We start from the raw sequence: 19,514 nt of genomic DNA, 5'->3' as shown, positions 1-19,514 counted from the left end.
TACAGGTATATATATATTGTATTTACTTATTTAAGATGTGTTAATTATTTAGATTATTTACAGTATATGTACAGATTATTTTTATTTCTATAATACTTTATGGGATTAAAGGGTTATCCCTGCCAGAAGAAGAGGCTTAAATGTTGTCACTCATTTGTATATATAGGCTACATATATATATATATATAAACTAGGATGTATGTAAAATTATGTATATGTTGAATCATTGATATAGGAGAGAGTACTGATTAGCCTGTTATATTGTAGTTTAGCAAGAAGCTGTGAGAGCCTGTTGTATTGCCTTAAGATGTCAAATGTTGCAATGGAGATACAACACTAGGATGGATGACATTATCAGTGTATGGACATGTTGCTGCTTCACTCACCATACCTACTGTAGTATCATACTCAGGGGTGTATGCTAAATGCCTATGGCTATTTAATAACACTTCTTCCTAAATTATTCTTCCTGCACATTGAGCCATGATGTCCTCATTTGTGTTACCGATGCAAACTGTATCAAGATAAAAACCATATACCAGTAGTAGCTTGCAGGACAGTGTTACACTGTAATATATTACAGTAAACAATAAGGATGACATGCTTCGAAGCCTCCTATTCCACTTAGACTACATCCCTCAGTCTGAACAGTTGTCTCTCTCTCTCTCTCTTTTAAACAAAACATGTCGGCCAGACCAGTAACTGTATCTCCTACTGTTAGAGTTGTGATTTTATTCATTGAAATGTTATCAGGCATGTGACAGAAAAAAAAGAGATTAATGATTGCTTATGTAGCTGATTTGTAACAGCCTTTTGCTGCTTGGTCAGTGTTGAATGCTAAATGGCCAAAAATACTCACAGTGATTTGTGTTATGTTCGTAGTAGCCACCGGTGCTTTAATCTGATTGAAAACATATCTGCATCAATGTTATGGATCTGAAAACCAACGTACATTGTGATATATCTTTTCCTGATGGTACGTTTAAGCCTTCCTCACTAGAAGTACGTTAATTCACCACTCAAGGTGTCTCCTGTGCTGGTATCATTGCCAAGCTGCTTTATATTTGTTTTTGCTATAGCACACATTTTGACATTGTGTGTATGCTTGAACATGTCTGCGTATGTACGTCTGTGTCTTGTGTCTGGGTGGCTGGAAGGTAATTAGGTTACTGTCAGATTGTATCATGATTGCTTGAAGTGCATGCTAGAAGGTTGATGAGACTTAACATTCTCAGGCTCCTTTGATTCACTCTAACATGAATATAATTGTCAGGCCTGAGCCAAAATAAAATATTAGTTTTCCTAACCATATGAGGGTTAATACTCATAGTTGTACGCTCTCAGGCTTCTATAACCCACTCAGCTGAATAAAATCATCTGACATTATCTAAAATAGAATACTAGAATTATCCTGAGCAAGAGGGAGTTAACGTTATAGTTTTGACTCTTCTCCATACTTGAAGTAATGAATTTGGCTTGTAGCTTACTCAATGACCTGCCTTTAGCAGAACATAAATACTTAAGCAGTTAAACTTAGTACAGTGGTCAGGAAGGGCTGATATTTTGTTTGTGACATTAACACTGAGGCTTTTATAATTCACCCTCAGATGAATAGTAGTCTAATGATAGCAAGAGTAAAATACTAGAGTTGTCCCTATAATGAGAGTTAATGCTGACAATAGCAGCACTCAGGCTCATGACTCTCTCAGTTGAGCAATATTATATAAAGTTTGCTGGAGTAGAATGCTAGAGTTTTGTGGACCATGAGAGAGTTAACTGCTTTTGAACGGGTTATAAAAAGGCGACTTAGATGACTTCACAGTGCTTCATGTGTAATGGTCCTTTTGCTCTCATTGTTACCCCATTTGTTGACCTTGTCTGTTGCTATTTAGTATATATCATAACTGTTATGTTTTTTTAAGTGAAGTAATTATTTCTGATATACTAATTTCTGCTACAAAAACAGTTGTAACCAAATCACTGAAGGTTAAAGATAACTTATTTTAGTTTTATCATGTTTTGTACGATACTGTAATCAACACTGATAATATACTTTGTGTTTGCATACTCTAGATTGACTGGGTCTAATTTGGGATTGATTCATGGTTGCATTTTTGTTTTCTTTCTATTTTAAAATTTTAGTTGACTCCTGAGATGTTTTCATGATGATATCTATTGTCAAACGAGTAATCTCAGTGTGTTAAGTCTGAAGTGGTTTCTTAATGATTTTGAAAGTTAAATGAGTAATCTCATTGTGATAAATCTGACACAAATACCATTACAGAGCATCATCTACTTTGATCATTTTCTGCTAATTTATTTGCCAGAATTTTGTGTATGTCATTATAGTAGGATGTAAGTATATCATTCCAAAGAATAAGATAGACTAAATACATACTGAATGTGTGTTGACTGTGTAATTAGTATTTAATTATAAACCACTTTCAACTTTATGAGTGACCTGATACATTCAGAGTTTTATTTATTACAGTATATTAGTTATTTGTTGGGCATGTGTTTTCCACAGAAAATTTAAGAGGATTTATGTTTCATAGTTTGTTCATTTTTGGAGATACAAATTTCAGAATACCCGGTGAATGCACGTTTGACAGAGCTTAACTGCCTCTGTGGAGTAATATAACTCTAAGCAGTCAGGGGTGTGGTGCTATGAGGATGAGGGGTGGCAGGGCTGTTTAGGTCACTCTGAAGGAAGAAACATGAAAACATCATGAGAATTAAGAAATCTACTTAAACTACAAAATTTTTGTCATGTAAGTTGAACCATGCCATTAGACAGTAAACCCTATTTACCGAATTTCAGCTTTAACACTCTCTTTGAGCCAGTCAGACAATCTATTTGTATACCATATGAAGTTTGGTATATGTAGCAGATGCAGCCAACCATTTGACTCACTGCTTCAGTATAATACCTCAGCCATTATGTTAACACTTCCACTGCCACTCTGCTGATTGCTTAGTTAATTTTAATGCTGTACATTACTGTAAATTTGGTATTGATTTTAAATATTCAGTGATTTAAACTGTACTGTATATGCATGTATACAATATTCAGTTGTACTGGAAGGAGAGGTACAGTTTATGAGGAACCTGGATTCCCAAATTAAAATGATTATGAAATATTGGATGTAACATCACACTACTCCTTTCAGCTAGTTCATTGTTCGGTATAGAGGGTTTACTGTGGTATGAAAAAGACATAGTTCACAAAATTTTGTTGTCTGCCACTAGATTATGATTTTGTAACCAAAGTTTCTTAAATGTATAGAAAATTGGTAAAAGCTTTGCTTATTTTATCATTGTGGGGATGATATGATAAAGTGTTTCTTATAATTATTGTCCTGGGTCATAATCTTAGTCACAAACATTGTTGTGGAATTAGCCTGTGTGGAAGGCACTGACAGGTTTTGTATCTTGAGTTTAGTAAGGGTGTACAGTAATTTGATGTGCTGTAGCTGTAGTGGAGTGTGAATGATCAGTTGACTTTTTTTTTCTCTCTCTCTCTCTCTCTCTCCTGTCATTTCCTGGGTTCACCATTCAGCTACAAGCAGCCCATTTAGGTTGTTTGGATGTGTTGGTGTTGCGTTGTCAGCTAGAATTAGTGTTCAAGACAGATGCATTTCATGTCGGTTTTTAATTTTTATGGTATCTATAAAATGGACATGTTACAGTGTAAGGGTGTACTGCATTTATATCTTCCATATAAAACCGTACAGCACGTCAGTGCTGGTTGATAAATATTTAATAAGACACAGTGGGGGTAGCTATTACAGCAAGTCAATAAAGGTTGTAATTATTGTTCAGCAAGACTTCTGTGTTACTCAGTGAGTTGTTATTCCATGTGGAATATATATATTTTTAAATTACATTCCAATATATACGGAGACATCATGGCAACACTCTGTCAGGGAGTTCTCAGAAGAGTATAGAAGTTACGGATATAAGTAGTTGAGGTAGCTGTGCCATGATTGCTGATGCAGTATTGTACCCAAGTGTGCTTCACGTAATTATACACTTATAGTTGGCATTCTGAGCAATGTTCCATGACTTGCATGACAGATTTAGAGTATGAGCTGCTTCAGTTAATAATATTGTAACTCAGCAATGTTTTGTGATTATGGTATACATGATGGGTCTGTTTGTCAGTGATTGTAATTTAATAAGTACATTGTATCTTGGGCACACCTAACCTCGTGTTGTCGTTGACCTGATTCAACTGAATATTTGAAAAGACAAATACAGGACAGCTAAAAGTATATACCATACAGTACAGTGTAAAGTGAAAGTAAGTTAATGTATATGTGTGTGGACGAGTTGACTTATTACCGGTATATGAAAGTTTAACATATTTACCCACATAAGTTGCACATCAGAATCTCAATTTTAAGTTTGGTCATTAGTTCAGTAGGTTACTAGAAAATGATGTATAAGTGTTGTTCATCAGTCAGCGAGGTGAGAAGGGTTCACTATGGGAGAAGCTAGCTGGTATTTAGACTTGTAAAATGGCTGTATTTTTAAAACTGAGAGTGCAGATGTACGGCCACCCAAATCTTTAACGATTTATGAAGCATGTGGTGATAAAACATGTATAACCTTTTTGTATCATTTTAACAATTTGTGAAGCATGTGATGATGAGAATTTGTTTGACATTTTTGTATCACTGCTGATTACACTCTGTAATATGGGGTGGGGGCTGATCGCATCTAACAAATACTGGTGTTTTCTCTGTGACCATCAGTAATTTGGAACTGACACTGTAGTGCACTCAGTTTTGATAATACAGCTGAATGTCTTTGGTAGCTGACACTTGTTTCCCTAAAGTTTTATTACTGACGTTTTTAGTACTGTATTGTATTGTACTTGTTTTGAGTAACTTTAGTAACTGTATCATGTTGAATCTCTTTCAGAATCTGGAACCTTTAAATCTTTAAGGATTACTGTGCTGTAAACAGTAAATCTCTATAGTGATAAAAGTGTAGCATGAATATTCAGCCTTGCCTTGACTGAAGCCCATAGTATCACATGTATTTAAGGTTATAATGTATGCCTGTTAGCAGTACTGAGCTGAGGTGATGGTTTTGTACATTGATCTTGGGGATGCTGTCATTCAGCCAGAAAATAGCATTGCAAAATTTGGGATTAAGTAGTGTGTAAGCAAGGTCATGTACAGTATAGTATTCAGAAATTGGTATAACTGACATTGTGGTGTGTTGATGTGATCGCAGGCTTATCTGGACGTGTACCTAATGGACTGTAGGCTGAGGTTACCCTTTTCCTGCAGTTCACCATCCCCCTCTTAAGGGATAGGGAGAGAGCTGTGAGGTATTTGCATAACCAGGTATCCCTTTACATAAATGGCAGATGTTTAAGCTGAAAAATGAGTGTTTTCATGTGGAGTAGGGCAGCTGTGTTTTTAGTCTCATTTCAGGTGTTGTTGCTGCATTAATCTCATACCAAATTCATTGTCCTCTTCACTTGGGACTCTGGAAATAGCTGGAATGAAGTATAAAAGTACATCGTTGTAGCAGAGGCATTACTCATTGATCAGCCAATTACTCTGTTAACCTTTTGATGTTGAATCAGTTAAGAATGGCATCTGTACTCCACACTCAAGGCTAAAAATCCATCTTCATCTCGCACTCGAATCTATTAGTTCTTTGTATTGGTTATTGTGAATGATGGCATTTGGCCCTTCAGTGTACAGGAACATCACCTGTTTGTGGGGTTCGTATTGTAAGTGGCTTTGGGGATGTCATAATACCTCTTTCTTAGTGATTTATTCTGCACATTGCACTTTGGTATCCTCATGTATGTTCCCAAGGCAAACTGTGTAGATACTAGAAATATATAAGTAGTATAAAACAGAAGATAAAGGTGTAAGATGCAAAATAAATGGCTTAGAAAGAGGTACTAGGAAGTCTTCTGTGTCACCAAGAATTCCACCCTAAGCTCTAACAACGTCTCTCAGTTTGTGTTGCATGGTAGAGGAGGCTTGCTGAGAGAACTAACAACTGTATTATGAAAACTGAGAGCATGGAGGTGTGGACAAGCCTTCAGTTTTTTTACGATAATTACTGAAGCTTGTGATGGTGATAGAACGTCTGACTATTCTGTGTCAGTGCTGACTACACTCTGTGATGTGGAATGCAGACTGATCTCGGATAGTAGTTACATATGTTGCATAACTGACCGTCAGAACGTTGGATCTTTTTTACACCTTTTGAGATGCCTAGTGTTCTGGTATGATAGGTCTTTGTGTCAGAAAAGGCTTTGGGGCATGTACTCTAGTTTGAGGTCTTGAGGCAGTCACAAGTTATGTTGGCCCCCTTTCCTTAAATGTTTTGGACAATGGTAGCTTACCCTTGGGACCCTGTGCTCTGATGGGGGTAGTAGGGGATTGGGAGTCACAGTTTATGTACACCTTTGTGCTCTCAGTTATGAAAATACAGCTCTTAACAGCAAGGGAGGAATCACTGTTAGGAATGCTGGACTGAACAGTATCCCAACAGTGCCAGTGTCTGTACTTAAGATGTCTGGATCATTAAATCTGTCAGAGAAATTATATCATAATGTATTTTTCTCCTCAAAATATAATTACCTGGTATTGCTGTTAACTGTGTTGACATTACTTGTTATTTCATTCGAAGGGTTGTGAAAATTACTTAAGGTTAGTTAGTGGGCCATTTATATGAGTCTTCACTGTAAAAAAAATTCCACAGATAAATCTGAAAGCTCTTTATGGATAAATAACTTTTATACATTTCTGGTTATTCTGTACTGTTGGCTTTTTTTTTTTTTTTTTTTTTTTTTTTTTTTTTTTCTCCACCCTAGGGCAGGGTGAAGAGTAGCAACGTCCAGACAGCCAAAGTTTGCCCAGTCGAATAGGCCATGCCGTTCACTTGTCATTCAAGCCCCCGGAATCCCGGCTTTATCTATATGTACTGTATATTGTGCCAGAGATTTGTAGAACTTAATTGTTCTAGTTCAGCTGCAGTATTGCGTATAGTGCCCTTTGTACAGTATGTAATGGGAGATGAGTTGTTTGATAAGGTTATGAGTAGGTGTGCTAGACTAGACCAGTACAGTAATATTATATTTACATGTTGGTATGTAGTCAGCTCCAGACACACTGTCAAGTACATTTGGTGAAATTGTACTGGTATGTTAAATTACTTTTGATAATGTACAGCAGATTAATATCCTTTGTGTCACACTAATGTCTGTTGGTAGTTATTCTTTATCATCACCATTATCATTTATTAACCCCTTCAGTATGGTGATGCCTATTTTATTCTTACTCTTGTGACGGTTTCATTCAGGTTAGATTCTTTTTGAACTGGAAGAGTTATATGAAACCTTCATTGATCGTTTCATTACAGTGGGACTTTCCTAAGTTGAATGAAATTGTATAGAGATGGTTCAGGGGTGGGGGAATGTCCCCAGATTCAAAGGTTAATTTCCCGCCACCTGGCAATGGAATATAATGTGGATCATGAAAAAAACGAAGAGGAGATAGAAGTAGTGATGGTCAGAGTGTGATATATAACCAGTGAAATGGCCCATACATTCACTCACTCACCATTAACCCCTTCAAGCTTAGAATGATTATTGTGTTTTATTCTAACTGGCTGAAGATGATAATATTTAGCTTAGGAGAAATTTTTCTAATGGGAGGGGTTAGAGATAGCCTTCACCAACCCGTTTACTGCTATGAGGCTCTGATGCTTATTTGTCTGATGGTAGCAAGAATATATGTATCATCTGAGTGATGGGTTCGTTATCTGTGTAGCAAATTTGTTTCATTATTTCATATCAAGCATAAAAGTAGTATGAAATGAACTGTGGTTATATGTATGTTATATTAATTTTATATACAGTATAATTGTTTTTCATATTCTATGTATTTAGCTTATTTAAGTTAATATTAGAGCAGCTATGATTATTTTATCCCATTCAACAAAAAGACATTTTAAATTTTGTTCCAGTAATGTCAGAGTGTTTTATTCAACTTGAGAGAACTTTTTTGTTGTGAAGGGATTAATGAAGGTTGTATCCAACCCCTTTGGTTTATAGAGTCTGTGCAAAGTTGAATGAAAGTGTCTGGAAATTGCTGGAATAAAATATGAAAATGTGGTCTTTTAGTGAATGCGTTAATAAGGCTAATATTGCAAATGTACTCTATGCACTTTTCACCACTAAAGATGACGTGAGATATTTGGCAAGTCGGTGGTGAGAGTGAGTGAAGCTGCAGGTGAGTGTCTTCCCATACACTGCCTCTGTTTGTGTCCCGGACCGGTATTCTTGTCTAATTAGCAGCCCCACCTTGTCCTTTGCAATTTATTTTGCATACAGCATTTCAGTACACCTTAAAAATGTTTTTATATAGTAAATCCTCATTCTAAGGTGCCATTTTTTAATATTCTCATTCACTGTTGAATTTACAGGAATTTACAGAAAGGTTCCCAGAGTTCTATTGCATCCTTTAATTGTTTTCTGCTATTCTCAGTCCATTTACATTACCATATACTGTATATGGAAAAAAAGTTGTCATAGATGAGAACACATCCCACTTACAAACAGTGAAGATCTACTGTACTATACACTACAGTTGTTTGAATAAATATCGTAAAAGGGAATACTTACATACATGTTGCACAAATTAAGTATGAGGGAAAACGTACCGAGGAGTCTGCTAGCTCAACGAGAAAACCGGTCTCTGTGCCTGCTGCCCATAGGCTGGTATTCTCGTTAGGTAAGGAAGCACCCGATCACCTCTTAAGTGATTTATTTTGCATATTGCACCTTGCCATCCTGTTCTTTGTTACTTAAAACCTTCTGACATTGCCATAATCTGCATAAGTAAATTATGGAATTACTTTAACCACCCATATGCAGAAAAATCACTAAGGAAGAGGCATTAGGGAGCTTCCTTACCCGACGAGAATATTAGCCTTAATGTAGACCATGCACAGGCTACACTAATGCACATGGAAGCTTCTCACTGCATAATATACGGTAGTATGTATGGCTTGTTGTCGCTCAGTGTACTTTCTGCGGGTTCACTGTCCAACTTTATGCATTTCTCTTTTTGCTGTATTAACGGCTGACAGGACAGCTGTATGCTTAGTAGTTTTAATGTTATACTGTTATAAAGGAACATAAATTTGATGTATGCACAGAGTAAGGTGTATCAGTGAAAGTCCTCATTATATATCAGTGACATTCTCCAAAATATCGTTTTCCCTTCAACTGATATTATTAACTGGGGAAGAATAGCAAATAAGCCTTATAGGCAGCAATGAGACTTTCATGGGTAGTTTTCTGCAGATCACCATTGACTTAAATAGAAGAAGAAATAAAATAAACAAAAACTGTGTATAGTGAGGACTTTCTGTAATGTATATGGTAATCATGATTCATCATTAAATTGCAAAAATCGTGTATTTATGGCAGGCAGGTTTTCATTTACATTATAAATTGACCCCTTTTTTTATAGAATAGAATACAGTCTTGTGTAACATCTATGCATGATATTTTTAATATGTGTGTGTATGTCCTCTTCCTTGTGTCTACTGTCAAGCCAGAATGCCTGCAGTTGTATATGTAGTTTAGTACAGTAGTGGCACTCCTGACTGCATCATGTGGCCTTCACAGTCGTTTGCTTAAGCCGTAAATCATGACATGGAATGCAAGACACTGATTTCTGAATGCCGTTTATGGCATGCCTGTGGTTTTTAGCTGTGATCAACGTGCATGTCCTGTTACAGATATCAGTTTGTAGTAGTAAAGAAAGACCAAACACATTCCACCTTGGTCTTGTCCATCAGAAATTATTGTCAGAAACTGGGAGCTTGCATTCTGCCGTGTGATTTAAAGTTGAAGCTTATGGTCTGTAGCCTTACACTGTCATACATAACTGATATTGCTTGCTTGCTGCCTCAGTCAGACTTTTTAGTAGTGCATTACTTACTCCATGATTTCTGGTTTAATTCAGTTAAGTTTGTTTTAGCTAAGTCCTCCTCATACACTTTGCCCTCACATGTTGGATTCTGTGGATGTGTTTAATCATTTGCTGTTAGGGTTTTTGGGAGTTTCCTCTGGCTACACAGAATTCAATGCCTTTGGGTACAGAGGTTCACAGCTCGCTTTGTATTAGACCAGAATAAAAAACATTATTTGCAGTTAATGTTAAAATAACTTGTTAAATTTTCTGTTAGCTATTTTCAGTGTAAATCACCAGTTATTATCTTCTATTGCATCTAGGCTTAAAATATAGGTGTACACATCAGAAGACACCGGAAACATTTTAAACCACTGAGCCCAGGGGTGTGTTTTCCATTTTGTTTTTTGCAATCTCATGATGATTTTATTCAGCATAGGACAAACATAATGAACTGGAGGAGTTACATACAGGCCTATTAAGCTTCCTCAGTACGAGATGCCCTTCTTAAGTTGAATGAAATAGTTTGCTGACAACAGGAATAAGCTAAAATGGATGTTTTCCTGTTTCATGGAGTTAAAACTAGTGTTTGGGTATGACATGGTTTTTGACTGATAGTTAACACTCAGTTTCAGTTGCAAGTAAGTTTGTATGTGGTTTCATTTTCAGCCACCTAGTTGTGTGCTCATGTATATATGTGTGTGTGTATGTGTGTGGTGTGGATCCAAGGTCAGTGTAGCGCTTGAGTGTATGCTATTCAGCTGCCTGCATGTCATACAAAGATTTATCATTTCACAGGCTGTATATACGCATTTACAATACTCACTCTTCTTTCTAGACTGAGGACGGTATTGTCAGTGGGTTCGGAGATTTGTAGTATCACTTCCTTTTTAAGACATCTATAGTCTGCACATTACACCCCAATATCCTCTTGTATTTCACTCATGCAAACTACGTTAATGTTAAATTGACATGCTATAAATAACATACAAGAGACTGCTAAAATGTAATAGGCAAAAATAAATCGTTAATGAAGAAGTGCTACAAAACCTTCAGTGCCATCTAGAATACAGCCCGAAGGATTTATCCACAATAAATGGAATGTTAGATTATAATATTCAACATTACACATGATTTTATTGATATTCCTGTTTATCACACTACACAGTTGATTGTACGCATTACAAACATGTATTTTCCAAACTAATCCATATTTAAAACCCTTAAAAATATTAAAACAGACTTTGTCTGAGGTGGTTATCTTCTGGTTAATTCATATTTATCAGTAGAACTGTATTTTTCTTACAGTTGATATTTAAAAAGAGCATGAAATATAGCTTCTTAAGACAAATAATCTATAGTCTAAATTCCATACATCATAACCATAACACTTGTCCCATGGAATTCAGATTTGAGAGTCACCTACATAAGTACAGTATACTGTAATAACTTCCAAAAAATAGAAAAATCCTAGATCAGTACTGTATTGCTCTTTCACTGATGAATTTGAGCTTTTGCGGTATATGAGTCAAATATTATCCACAATGATTATTTAACAAATTGTTTATTATATTTGCAGGTTCAGATATGAACATTGTGTCACTGAAAAGCACTGTCAGTGTTGGTGAGTTATAGTGTTGTCAGTATGGAGTTAACATGGCTGCTCTGCTGTCTGTATGGGCCAATGAAGAGCAGTGTGCAGTGAGTCATACTCTGTGGAGTGAAGGTATACCAGGAATAAAAACTCATTGCAGTTTTTCACAACAATATGTAAACATTGTTTGACGAGAGTGGAGCATGTACTGTTTGGTTTAATTACCATGTTCAAAAATAGTCACACAAATGTTACTGATGGTGAACAATTTGGCCTGCAGCCCACAAAAATTTGGCCTACATCGCACAAAAATCATCTCACTACACACTGCTCTTCTTTGGTGCAGACAAAGAGTGGAGCAGCAGTGTTGACTATGAATCAGTGACAATACAACTCACACTCAAGGTTGACTGCTTCACAGTGACAGACACAGTTTGTGCTTGTACATGCAGACACAATAGTCATTGTAGTCACCACAGAACAGTGTAAAACAAAAATTAACATGTACAATATGCAGTACAGTACAGTACTGGAAATGTCACAGTATTTGATGAGAACTAAGTATGATAAAGTCAAGGTGCATAGCATTACACTTCCAAGATGATGATGGGTTAAAGATCAGAGGCAAATTAATATATACAGATGTACTGTGCATTATAAACTCATAGGGAATAATATTTGACTGGCTGTTGCTGTTTCCAGATAAATAATCAATAGTCTTGATTCTCTCTGTCATTATTATTTGAGTCTGAAAACTTATTCATTAGCTGAAAATACACACGTGAAGTATTACCTGGTGGGTGTTGCAATATTAAAAATATCAAAGGTTATCATAATTTCTGTACCTGTAGGTGTCACTTCGGATGTAGTTGAGGAATATGGGGCATATGCTCATATGTCAGCCATCCATGTCAAAAAGAATGAACATGAATCATCTCAGTTTTATGGCAGATTGAGTTGACAGATGAGAAACTCCACTGGATTGAGAAGATAGAGAATCTGCCACAGTATCATCATTGCATGCTTGAGAGATATGCCATTTAACTAGGAGGGTATTTTCATTACCTGTTGACAGTAATTTTGCAACAGACACGTTTCTGCTTTTGGATAAGCAACTTGTCACAGGCCTGTTACAACTGTAATAATGCACCATAGCCCATATGTTGTGCCAGTCCTGTGTCTGGCACAATAGCATTCTGGGTTAACTTTTAGCCTGTGGTGTCTTGGTCATCAGTTTACCTTTAACCAAACCATATTTGGGATATTTTTGAATGAAAATACTGTTGGAAGTACTTGTTGCCATGATTCTAGGATTCCCATTCTTAATTCCCATCCATACTCCTATATTCCCCCACATGTTATGCTTGCAAAACACTTTTGTGTGGGGGAAAAAAAAAAAAAAGGCCTAGTGCCTGCAACAAACAAAACTGAACAAGAAAGAAGGCCAAAATCAAGATTTTATTCATTTCATGATGCCTGGGCAGATTGCATTTAGAAGGCTGGAGATTTTAGGCAGTGGAAAAGACAAGCTAATGAAGACAGTTCCGGAGTTCACCAGTCATAGACATGGAAGACAAGGATTACCTGTTCACTCTTGTTTTAGAGTTGGACAGAAAAGGGACAAGAGTCTATAGACAGACGTGTGCATCATACCCACCTTAATAGGGAAGGAATGCAAGAAGAGAGCTCAGGAAACAATGATAAAGGAGAGAGAGAGAGAGAGAGAGATGCATCACTGCAACGAAGGGAGAGGCTGAAGGAACTCAGTGCAAGGAGGAGAATTGATGAAGTGAAAACCCATTTATTTTACCATGTTTAGAAATGCTTCATGTGGTGAGCCCCCCATAAATGAGAGCTGTTCTTCATACATAGGCCACAGTGACCTTTGCACAAGTCAGCTTTTGAGTTGGGTCACACCTTTTTGTAGATATAGTTGGGTGTTCAAGTTATTGTATACTTTTGTGCATATTTTTCATACTGTCTTCTTGCTTGAGGCACCTATAAGAAAGTGAGGTTGTCCACATCTGCAACCATTACCAACATTTGTGGAAGTCAGGGATACTCATCCAAGGCCCACAGAGGCTGAAACAATGGCGTTCACAGCTTGACTCAGTTCCCAAAAGGCAGTGAAACTTCTGTAAAAGTTTGTAATCATCTGGACTTTGAACACCCTGGTGGACAAATGGTTTTCACCAAGTGGCATCATCCCTGCAGAATGTCATACTTGTTAGTGCAGTTGCTTACATGCTGCACTGCATATTCCTCCAGTATTTTTGTTCCTTTTTTGTGCTTCCTCCACCAAGTCTTCCTCCATATTTTTCACCTATGGCCACTGTAAGTTCTCCAGCTTATTCGTAGGTACAATATAGCATGAGCTGAACATTGATGCTCATAATTTTGGGAAATGTAAGAGGGAATTCCAGGAGGGGATCATAGATACCTTTCTGCCTCATTTTCCATGTGAGTTTTCTAGGTTTGTGAGGTTTGTCTGCAGTGTTCTTGTACCCCTATACATTCTGTGTTAATTCTTTATTATTAATATATTGTGTAAGCTTGTTGCGCTTGGTTATGCATGTGTAATGTTGCATAACAACATGACACCTCATGTGGTTGGCCATAGTTTTTGCATTATTGCTTTATGTCTGTGCTTTTTCTAATAAATTATGCTCTGAAGAAATGTTCACCTTGGTAGCGTGGCTTGCTCTTTTGGGAATTCTTGCTCGTATTTTACTCTTCCAGCTATCTCTTTGGATTCTGTTACAGACATCTTTTGTTATTTCTCTAGATGGTCACAGGCAGAGAGGTCATGTGCTGAGTTCCTGTTGTGGATGAGTTCTAGCTGACCCTTGCCAGTATACGTCAACAGTATTCCTATGGCTCCCCATAATTTGTATATATAATTTCTGTTATTATATATCTAGCTGACTTATCTGTGCTCAGCCATTCCAAAAACTAAACAAAAAGTTTTCCTAGGTTGTAGTTTTCTCTCATACTGAGAGAGGTTGAGACACATGTAGAGAAGAGAGGCTAGAGACCACTCGGACTCCACATCACATTGTTGCTTGGTTATATGGTTACCTTTCATTGATGTAAATGGTTTTCCAAGTTATACACTCAGTGTAGTGTCACATAAGGAAGAAGTAGGCTGCACTACATCAAGTGAGTGGATAATGGTCACCACCATCTACCACTGTGTATAAACATCAAATGGCTGATTGTGTATGAGGGCTATTTGCAGTATGCTGAAAATGAAGCATTCTGGGAGCAAAGTTTATTGACAGTTTTCTGACTACTAGAGTCAAGACTACCCAATAGCTTTGTCTCTCTCAACGTGAGATGTGTTCCCCAGGTCTGGTCATGCAGGTGACCCCGTATGGACTAATACGTAAGCAGATGTGGATTACGTGGTACCATGTGACATGTAGGTGAATAGACAAGCTTTGGAGCTGGTGCAAGATATTCAGTATCTTGTGCAACGAGAGACAGAAGGAAAGTGTGGAAAGGAAGTGGAATGTATGGAGGCTTTGGAAAGAAAATGGCTGGTGCCTTGAAGGTCATTTATATGGAACAAAATCGTGAATGTAGAGGTTGTTGTTGTTGTTGAAACAGGTTCACCTGGATGTGAACCAAGTGGACTGCAAGCTGAAATTGCCCTTCTGCAGACCTTAAACTTTGTGGGAGAGGGAGCTGAAGGACATTTGTGTAACCTTGATTGATGCCACCATGTGAATATCGTATATCCTGCTTCAGCATTGAGTACTATATAGAAGCTGGGTGTGAGATATTGATATGCATTAAAAACAATGAATGAGAACAGTGGAAATGTGAATGGAGATGAATATGCCCTTTTGACAATATTGCAGCCTTTAATGTTCTGAGTTTGTGTTAAAGTTTTAAACTCCTTTAACCCAACATGTATTTGACAGTATTCTTACTACCTCCAGATAATTTTAGTCACTTGAGGAAAGATATCTTAAACTGTAAGGGTTAGATACAACCGTCATTAATTCCATCACTGATAGAACAATCTCCTAATCTGAGTAAAATGTTTGACAGTAGTTAGAATAATATATACCGTAAAACAACTCTATCAGTTTGAATGGTTTAAATTGCTATACTTTGTGCATTTCTATTTGGTTTCATTTCACCAGCATGCATGTTAACCTACCATGCTTTGTTTCACTCTGCTCCATCATGGTTAAATGTAGGAAACAGTAGAAAGCAGCTACCTAACAAGAGCAGTCAGTACTCAGTGGAGATGATATACCGTACAGTATTTAACCCCTTCAGTATGGTGACATTTTTTGTAGTTTATTTTTCCTGCAACAAAATTTTTTTATTCTCTTTACAAGAGTTCAGTAAAGAAGATGCTTAAAGCTATATCTGACCTCCACAGTTTGAAAAGTCTATCTTGAGGTCTGTAAAATTCTTGAGATGCTATAAATGAAGTATGAAATACATCGCCAGATTGAAGGGGTTGAGATAAGGCTTGTGAATCTGTAAATAGAGTCACTGGTTTGCCTCAGAATTTACATTAACAAACACATACTGTCCTGTGTCCTCTTTGTTTACTGGTGTAATGTATAGTACTGTGATGAACTGGCATGCAACATTTTTTTGTTTTTTTCTTTATTTATATTTTTTCAGTAATCTGTTATAACTATTGCAGAATGCAAATTGTTAATAGGACCCTACTTTATATATGTACAGTAATAATTTCTGTACAAATGGGACACCATACACTACCTAGTATGTTTTGCATGAACACTGACTCAAATTTAAGTCTTTGTTTCGGAAGTAGAAAGCTCTAGTTGATTGTCTTTAATTTCACAAGTATAAAACTCCAGATGATTATACAGTTCATATTTGCCCCATTGACAGCAAGGAATGACGTGCTGGCAGAGTACGGAGGGCAGGGTGGGAGGGTGAGGTCCAGCTGGGCAATATCCCTCACCAGCCCCAGTGAACAGCAGCGTCAGAGTGTCATACAGGAGTTCATCGCTACAGAGGCGTCATATCTGGCTGAGCTGCTCTTGGTCGATGAGGTGAGTAGGCCAGGTTGATGTGGTGAGTAAAATAGGATAATGAGGTGAGTAGATTAGTAGAACAGGTGGGTGAGATGAGTAGGATAGGCTGATGCACTGAGTACAGTATGGCATGTTGATGAGGTGAGAACATATGATGAGGAGAGCAGAGCAGGTTGATAAGGTGAGCAAGAATAAGTTGATATGTCAAGTGGAGCACAAAATCCTTCAGCATAACCCCAACAGAAGATCTCTAGGAGCACCCAGCTGAAGTTGCCAGTGTCTTACAGTAATCTGAGTTAAACACTTCCATGTACAGTACATCCGCTCTTTCAGAGACAGTGGCTCGCCTATACTCTTTTTACCTTAACTTAGCATGGATTTTCATCCTGTTGCAGCTTATTTCACATAGGTCACTGGAAAGAAATAACAGTGCCAAAGCTTTACATCCTTTCCATAGAACATCTTCATGATTAGCATCATATTTTAATGTCAGTCTGTTTTTACAACTCGGCATTCAAGATGGAGAGATGTCAGTTTTAGACCTGGTTAGAGTAAAAGATTATTTCATCTTTTCTGTGCTCATTTTCCTCACCTAGCTAATATTCTTAAGCTGAGACATGCTTGATATAAGTAATTTCCTTCCTTAGTTTAAAAACATTTGAATACTGTGGTAATACTTAGTTACACTATTTTAGATGATGTAATTGGTGTAAGAGAAAATACTTTTGTAATTTTTGTGATAATTGTCCAAAAAAAAAAAAAAATGATTTAGTAGTTAATGCTTATACTTTTAATATTTAACAGGTGTTCATTAAAAAAATGCGGTCATCTGGCACTGTCAGCGAGAAGGAACTGGACACTCTCTTTGTTAACTGGAATGAGTTGATACTGGCAAACTCGTACTTCAACAAGTGAGTACTTTATGTGTTGTTGGTGGTGGTGTTAGTGGTGGTGGTGGTGGTGGTGGTGGTGGTCCCAGGCTCATGAATGTGAACCCAGTGGTCTGCCTGCTGAAGTTGTCCTGCTGTCCACCATCATCCTTGTTAGGGATAAAGAGGGAGTTGAGGGATTGTTGTATGACCGAGCAGCCAAGCCACCCAGTTATGTCAGTGCAACCCCCTGAAGGCATTCCTCTCTAGCATTGTAGATTGTGGTCAGTAGCATCAGTAATTGGTGGTTGATATTATGCAGTACATTATTTGCAAACTGCCTTGTATGGGGGAAGTCACGAAATGTAGTTGAAATTGTAATTATAAAAAAATTCATTAGGATGATGGTGAAAGTAATATCCATCTAACTTTCTATATCAGCAGACATCCCATTAACTCAAATTTTTCCTTGCAGGGCGTTAAAAGTACGATGTATGAACAGCACCGGCGGATGTATTACCATGGTGGCGGATGTGTTATGTCAGCAGGTAGGTTTTCAGCCATTTTCTGTCATCATACTCTTTATCACAGTTGTAGTCCATTTCACATTAAAATTACACTCGGCCATGGCTAACACCGGTCCACAGATGCCAGTACAGTATTCCCTCACTGTAACTCCATCCCCTGTAACTATAATCTATCCAAATTAGAATCATAATTTGCAGATGATACAGTGAGGGAGTATGGGCAGGTGTAGGAGGCTGTGAATTTGGCTGAGTGTGAATTTGGCTGAGTGTAATTCTCATTTGGAGAGGACTGTGCACTGCTGGAGTTTAGCTGTGACGTGAAGATGGGGGGGGGGGGAGGTCAACCATCACCTGAAAGTATATTAAACATTGATATTTAAGTTTTAGTTCCATATTCTAGGTAATGTAAGTGTAGTAACATCTGATCGTTAGTGACTTATTTCATGTATTACTCCTTAGCGTTCTCTTGCATATATGCTCTTTATATCATAGTGTGTATCTGAGACATACAGGAGGATATTGAAGTGTAATGTGCATAATAAATGTAAGGAAGTGTTATGAATCTCCAGATGCATTTAGAATATAATATTTTATCTCCACTTCAGCACTTCTAGACCAGTGCTTGTGTGATCATACATTGTACCTGTGTTTCAGATCAATCAGCTGACGCCATACCTCAGGTTCTGTAGCCTGCAGATTCGTGGAGCTACACTTCTGACTGAAAAGTAAGCAATGCTGTACTGTAGTATAATCTGCATGCAAGAGTAGGTACTTGATATTCTCTGTACCAAGTAGGACAGACTTAGAATACAGTATATGTGTTCAGTGTTTTGATTTGATAGACTTATTCTGTTATATAGTACAGTTTTAATTGCATGACATACCAGTAATTGTAGTGGTTCGATTAAGTAAAGAAACAGTGGCCATATGTATTTTTACCATATAGTTATAATTGAGTAATGATATTTTCACCACATGATAATAATAGAAGCGTTGGCATCTTCATCAATTGTGTTACTGGCTGTTGTTCCTCTTGGATGACTTTAGAAGAGGACCCTTACACCATGAAGGGATTTTTTTTTTTTTTTTTAAGTAGGAAAAAGAGGTCAGGATGATGATGATGTACTTATATTGCAGATGTGGGACTGGGGGAGCATGGGATGAGTTAATACGGAGATGCCAGGAACACCCAGCCATTCAGGGGCACACACTTACGTCCTTCCTCCTCAAGCCCATGCAGAGGATAACCAAGTACCCTCTCCTTGTCAAACAGGTCAGTCAATTGGCTTCACCTCTTGCATCCACCTGTCTCCCTTTTATACCCATCCAGTCACCACAGGCATTCAAAACCTCCAGCCTAATATCATCCTTCATTAACCATCACCAGACATCCACCCTTCAGGGACTGCCCTACTCTGAGAAACACAGGTGCATCTAGCCAGACTGTCACCACCCTTCTTGGCTAAAGAACCAAGAAAAATGCAGCTCATAAGTGATCCACTGTACTCATACTGTATGCAGCTGCTGCACCACGATAC

At 37.5% G+C, this 19,514-nt stretch overlaps 1 protein-coding gene across 1 annotated transcript in view; it reads left to right on the top strand.

The window, feature by feature from the left end:
• LOC145414429 (intersectin-1-like) overlaps nucleotides 1-19,514 on the top strand; it is an 84,763-nt gene that overhangs the window by 51,392 nt on the left and 13,857 nt on the right. The window contains exons 24-29 of the mRNA XM_080283981.1: nucleotides 15,793-15,798; nucleotides 16,478-16,598; nucleotides 17,385-17,491; nucleotides 17,925-17,997; nucleotides 18,631-18,701; nucleotides 19,114-19,249. Coding sequence (XP_080140107.1) covers nucleotides 15,793-15,798; nucleotides 16,478-16,598; nucleotides 17,385-17,491; nucleotides 17,925-17,997; nucleotides 18,631-18,701; nucleotides 19,114-19,249 — 514 coding nt within the window. The remainder of the gene's footprint in view (nucleotides 1-15,792; nucleotides 15,799-16,477; nucleotides 16,599-17,384; nucleotides 17,492-17,924; nucleotides 17,998-18,630; nucleotides 18,702-19,113; nucleotides 19,250-19,514) is intronic.

The sequence above is a fragment of the Coenobita brevimanus genome, chromosome 13, assembly GCF_032717465.1.
Source record: "Coenobita brevimanus isolate Jiangsu-jjx chromosome 13, ASM3271746v2, whole genome shotgun sequence".
In the NCBI taxonomy this organism is placed as follows: Eukaryota; Metazoa; Arthropoda; class Malacostraca; order Decapoda; family Coenobitidae; genus Coenobita; species Coenobita brevimanus.
Note: the sequence above shows the minus strand (reverse complement) of the source record. Positions and strands in the feature narration are given on the sequence as shown.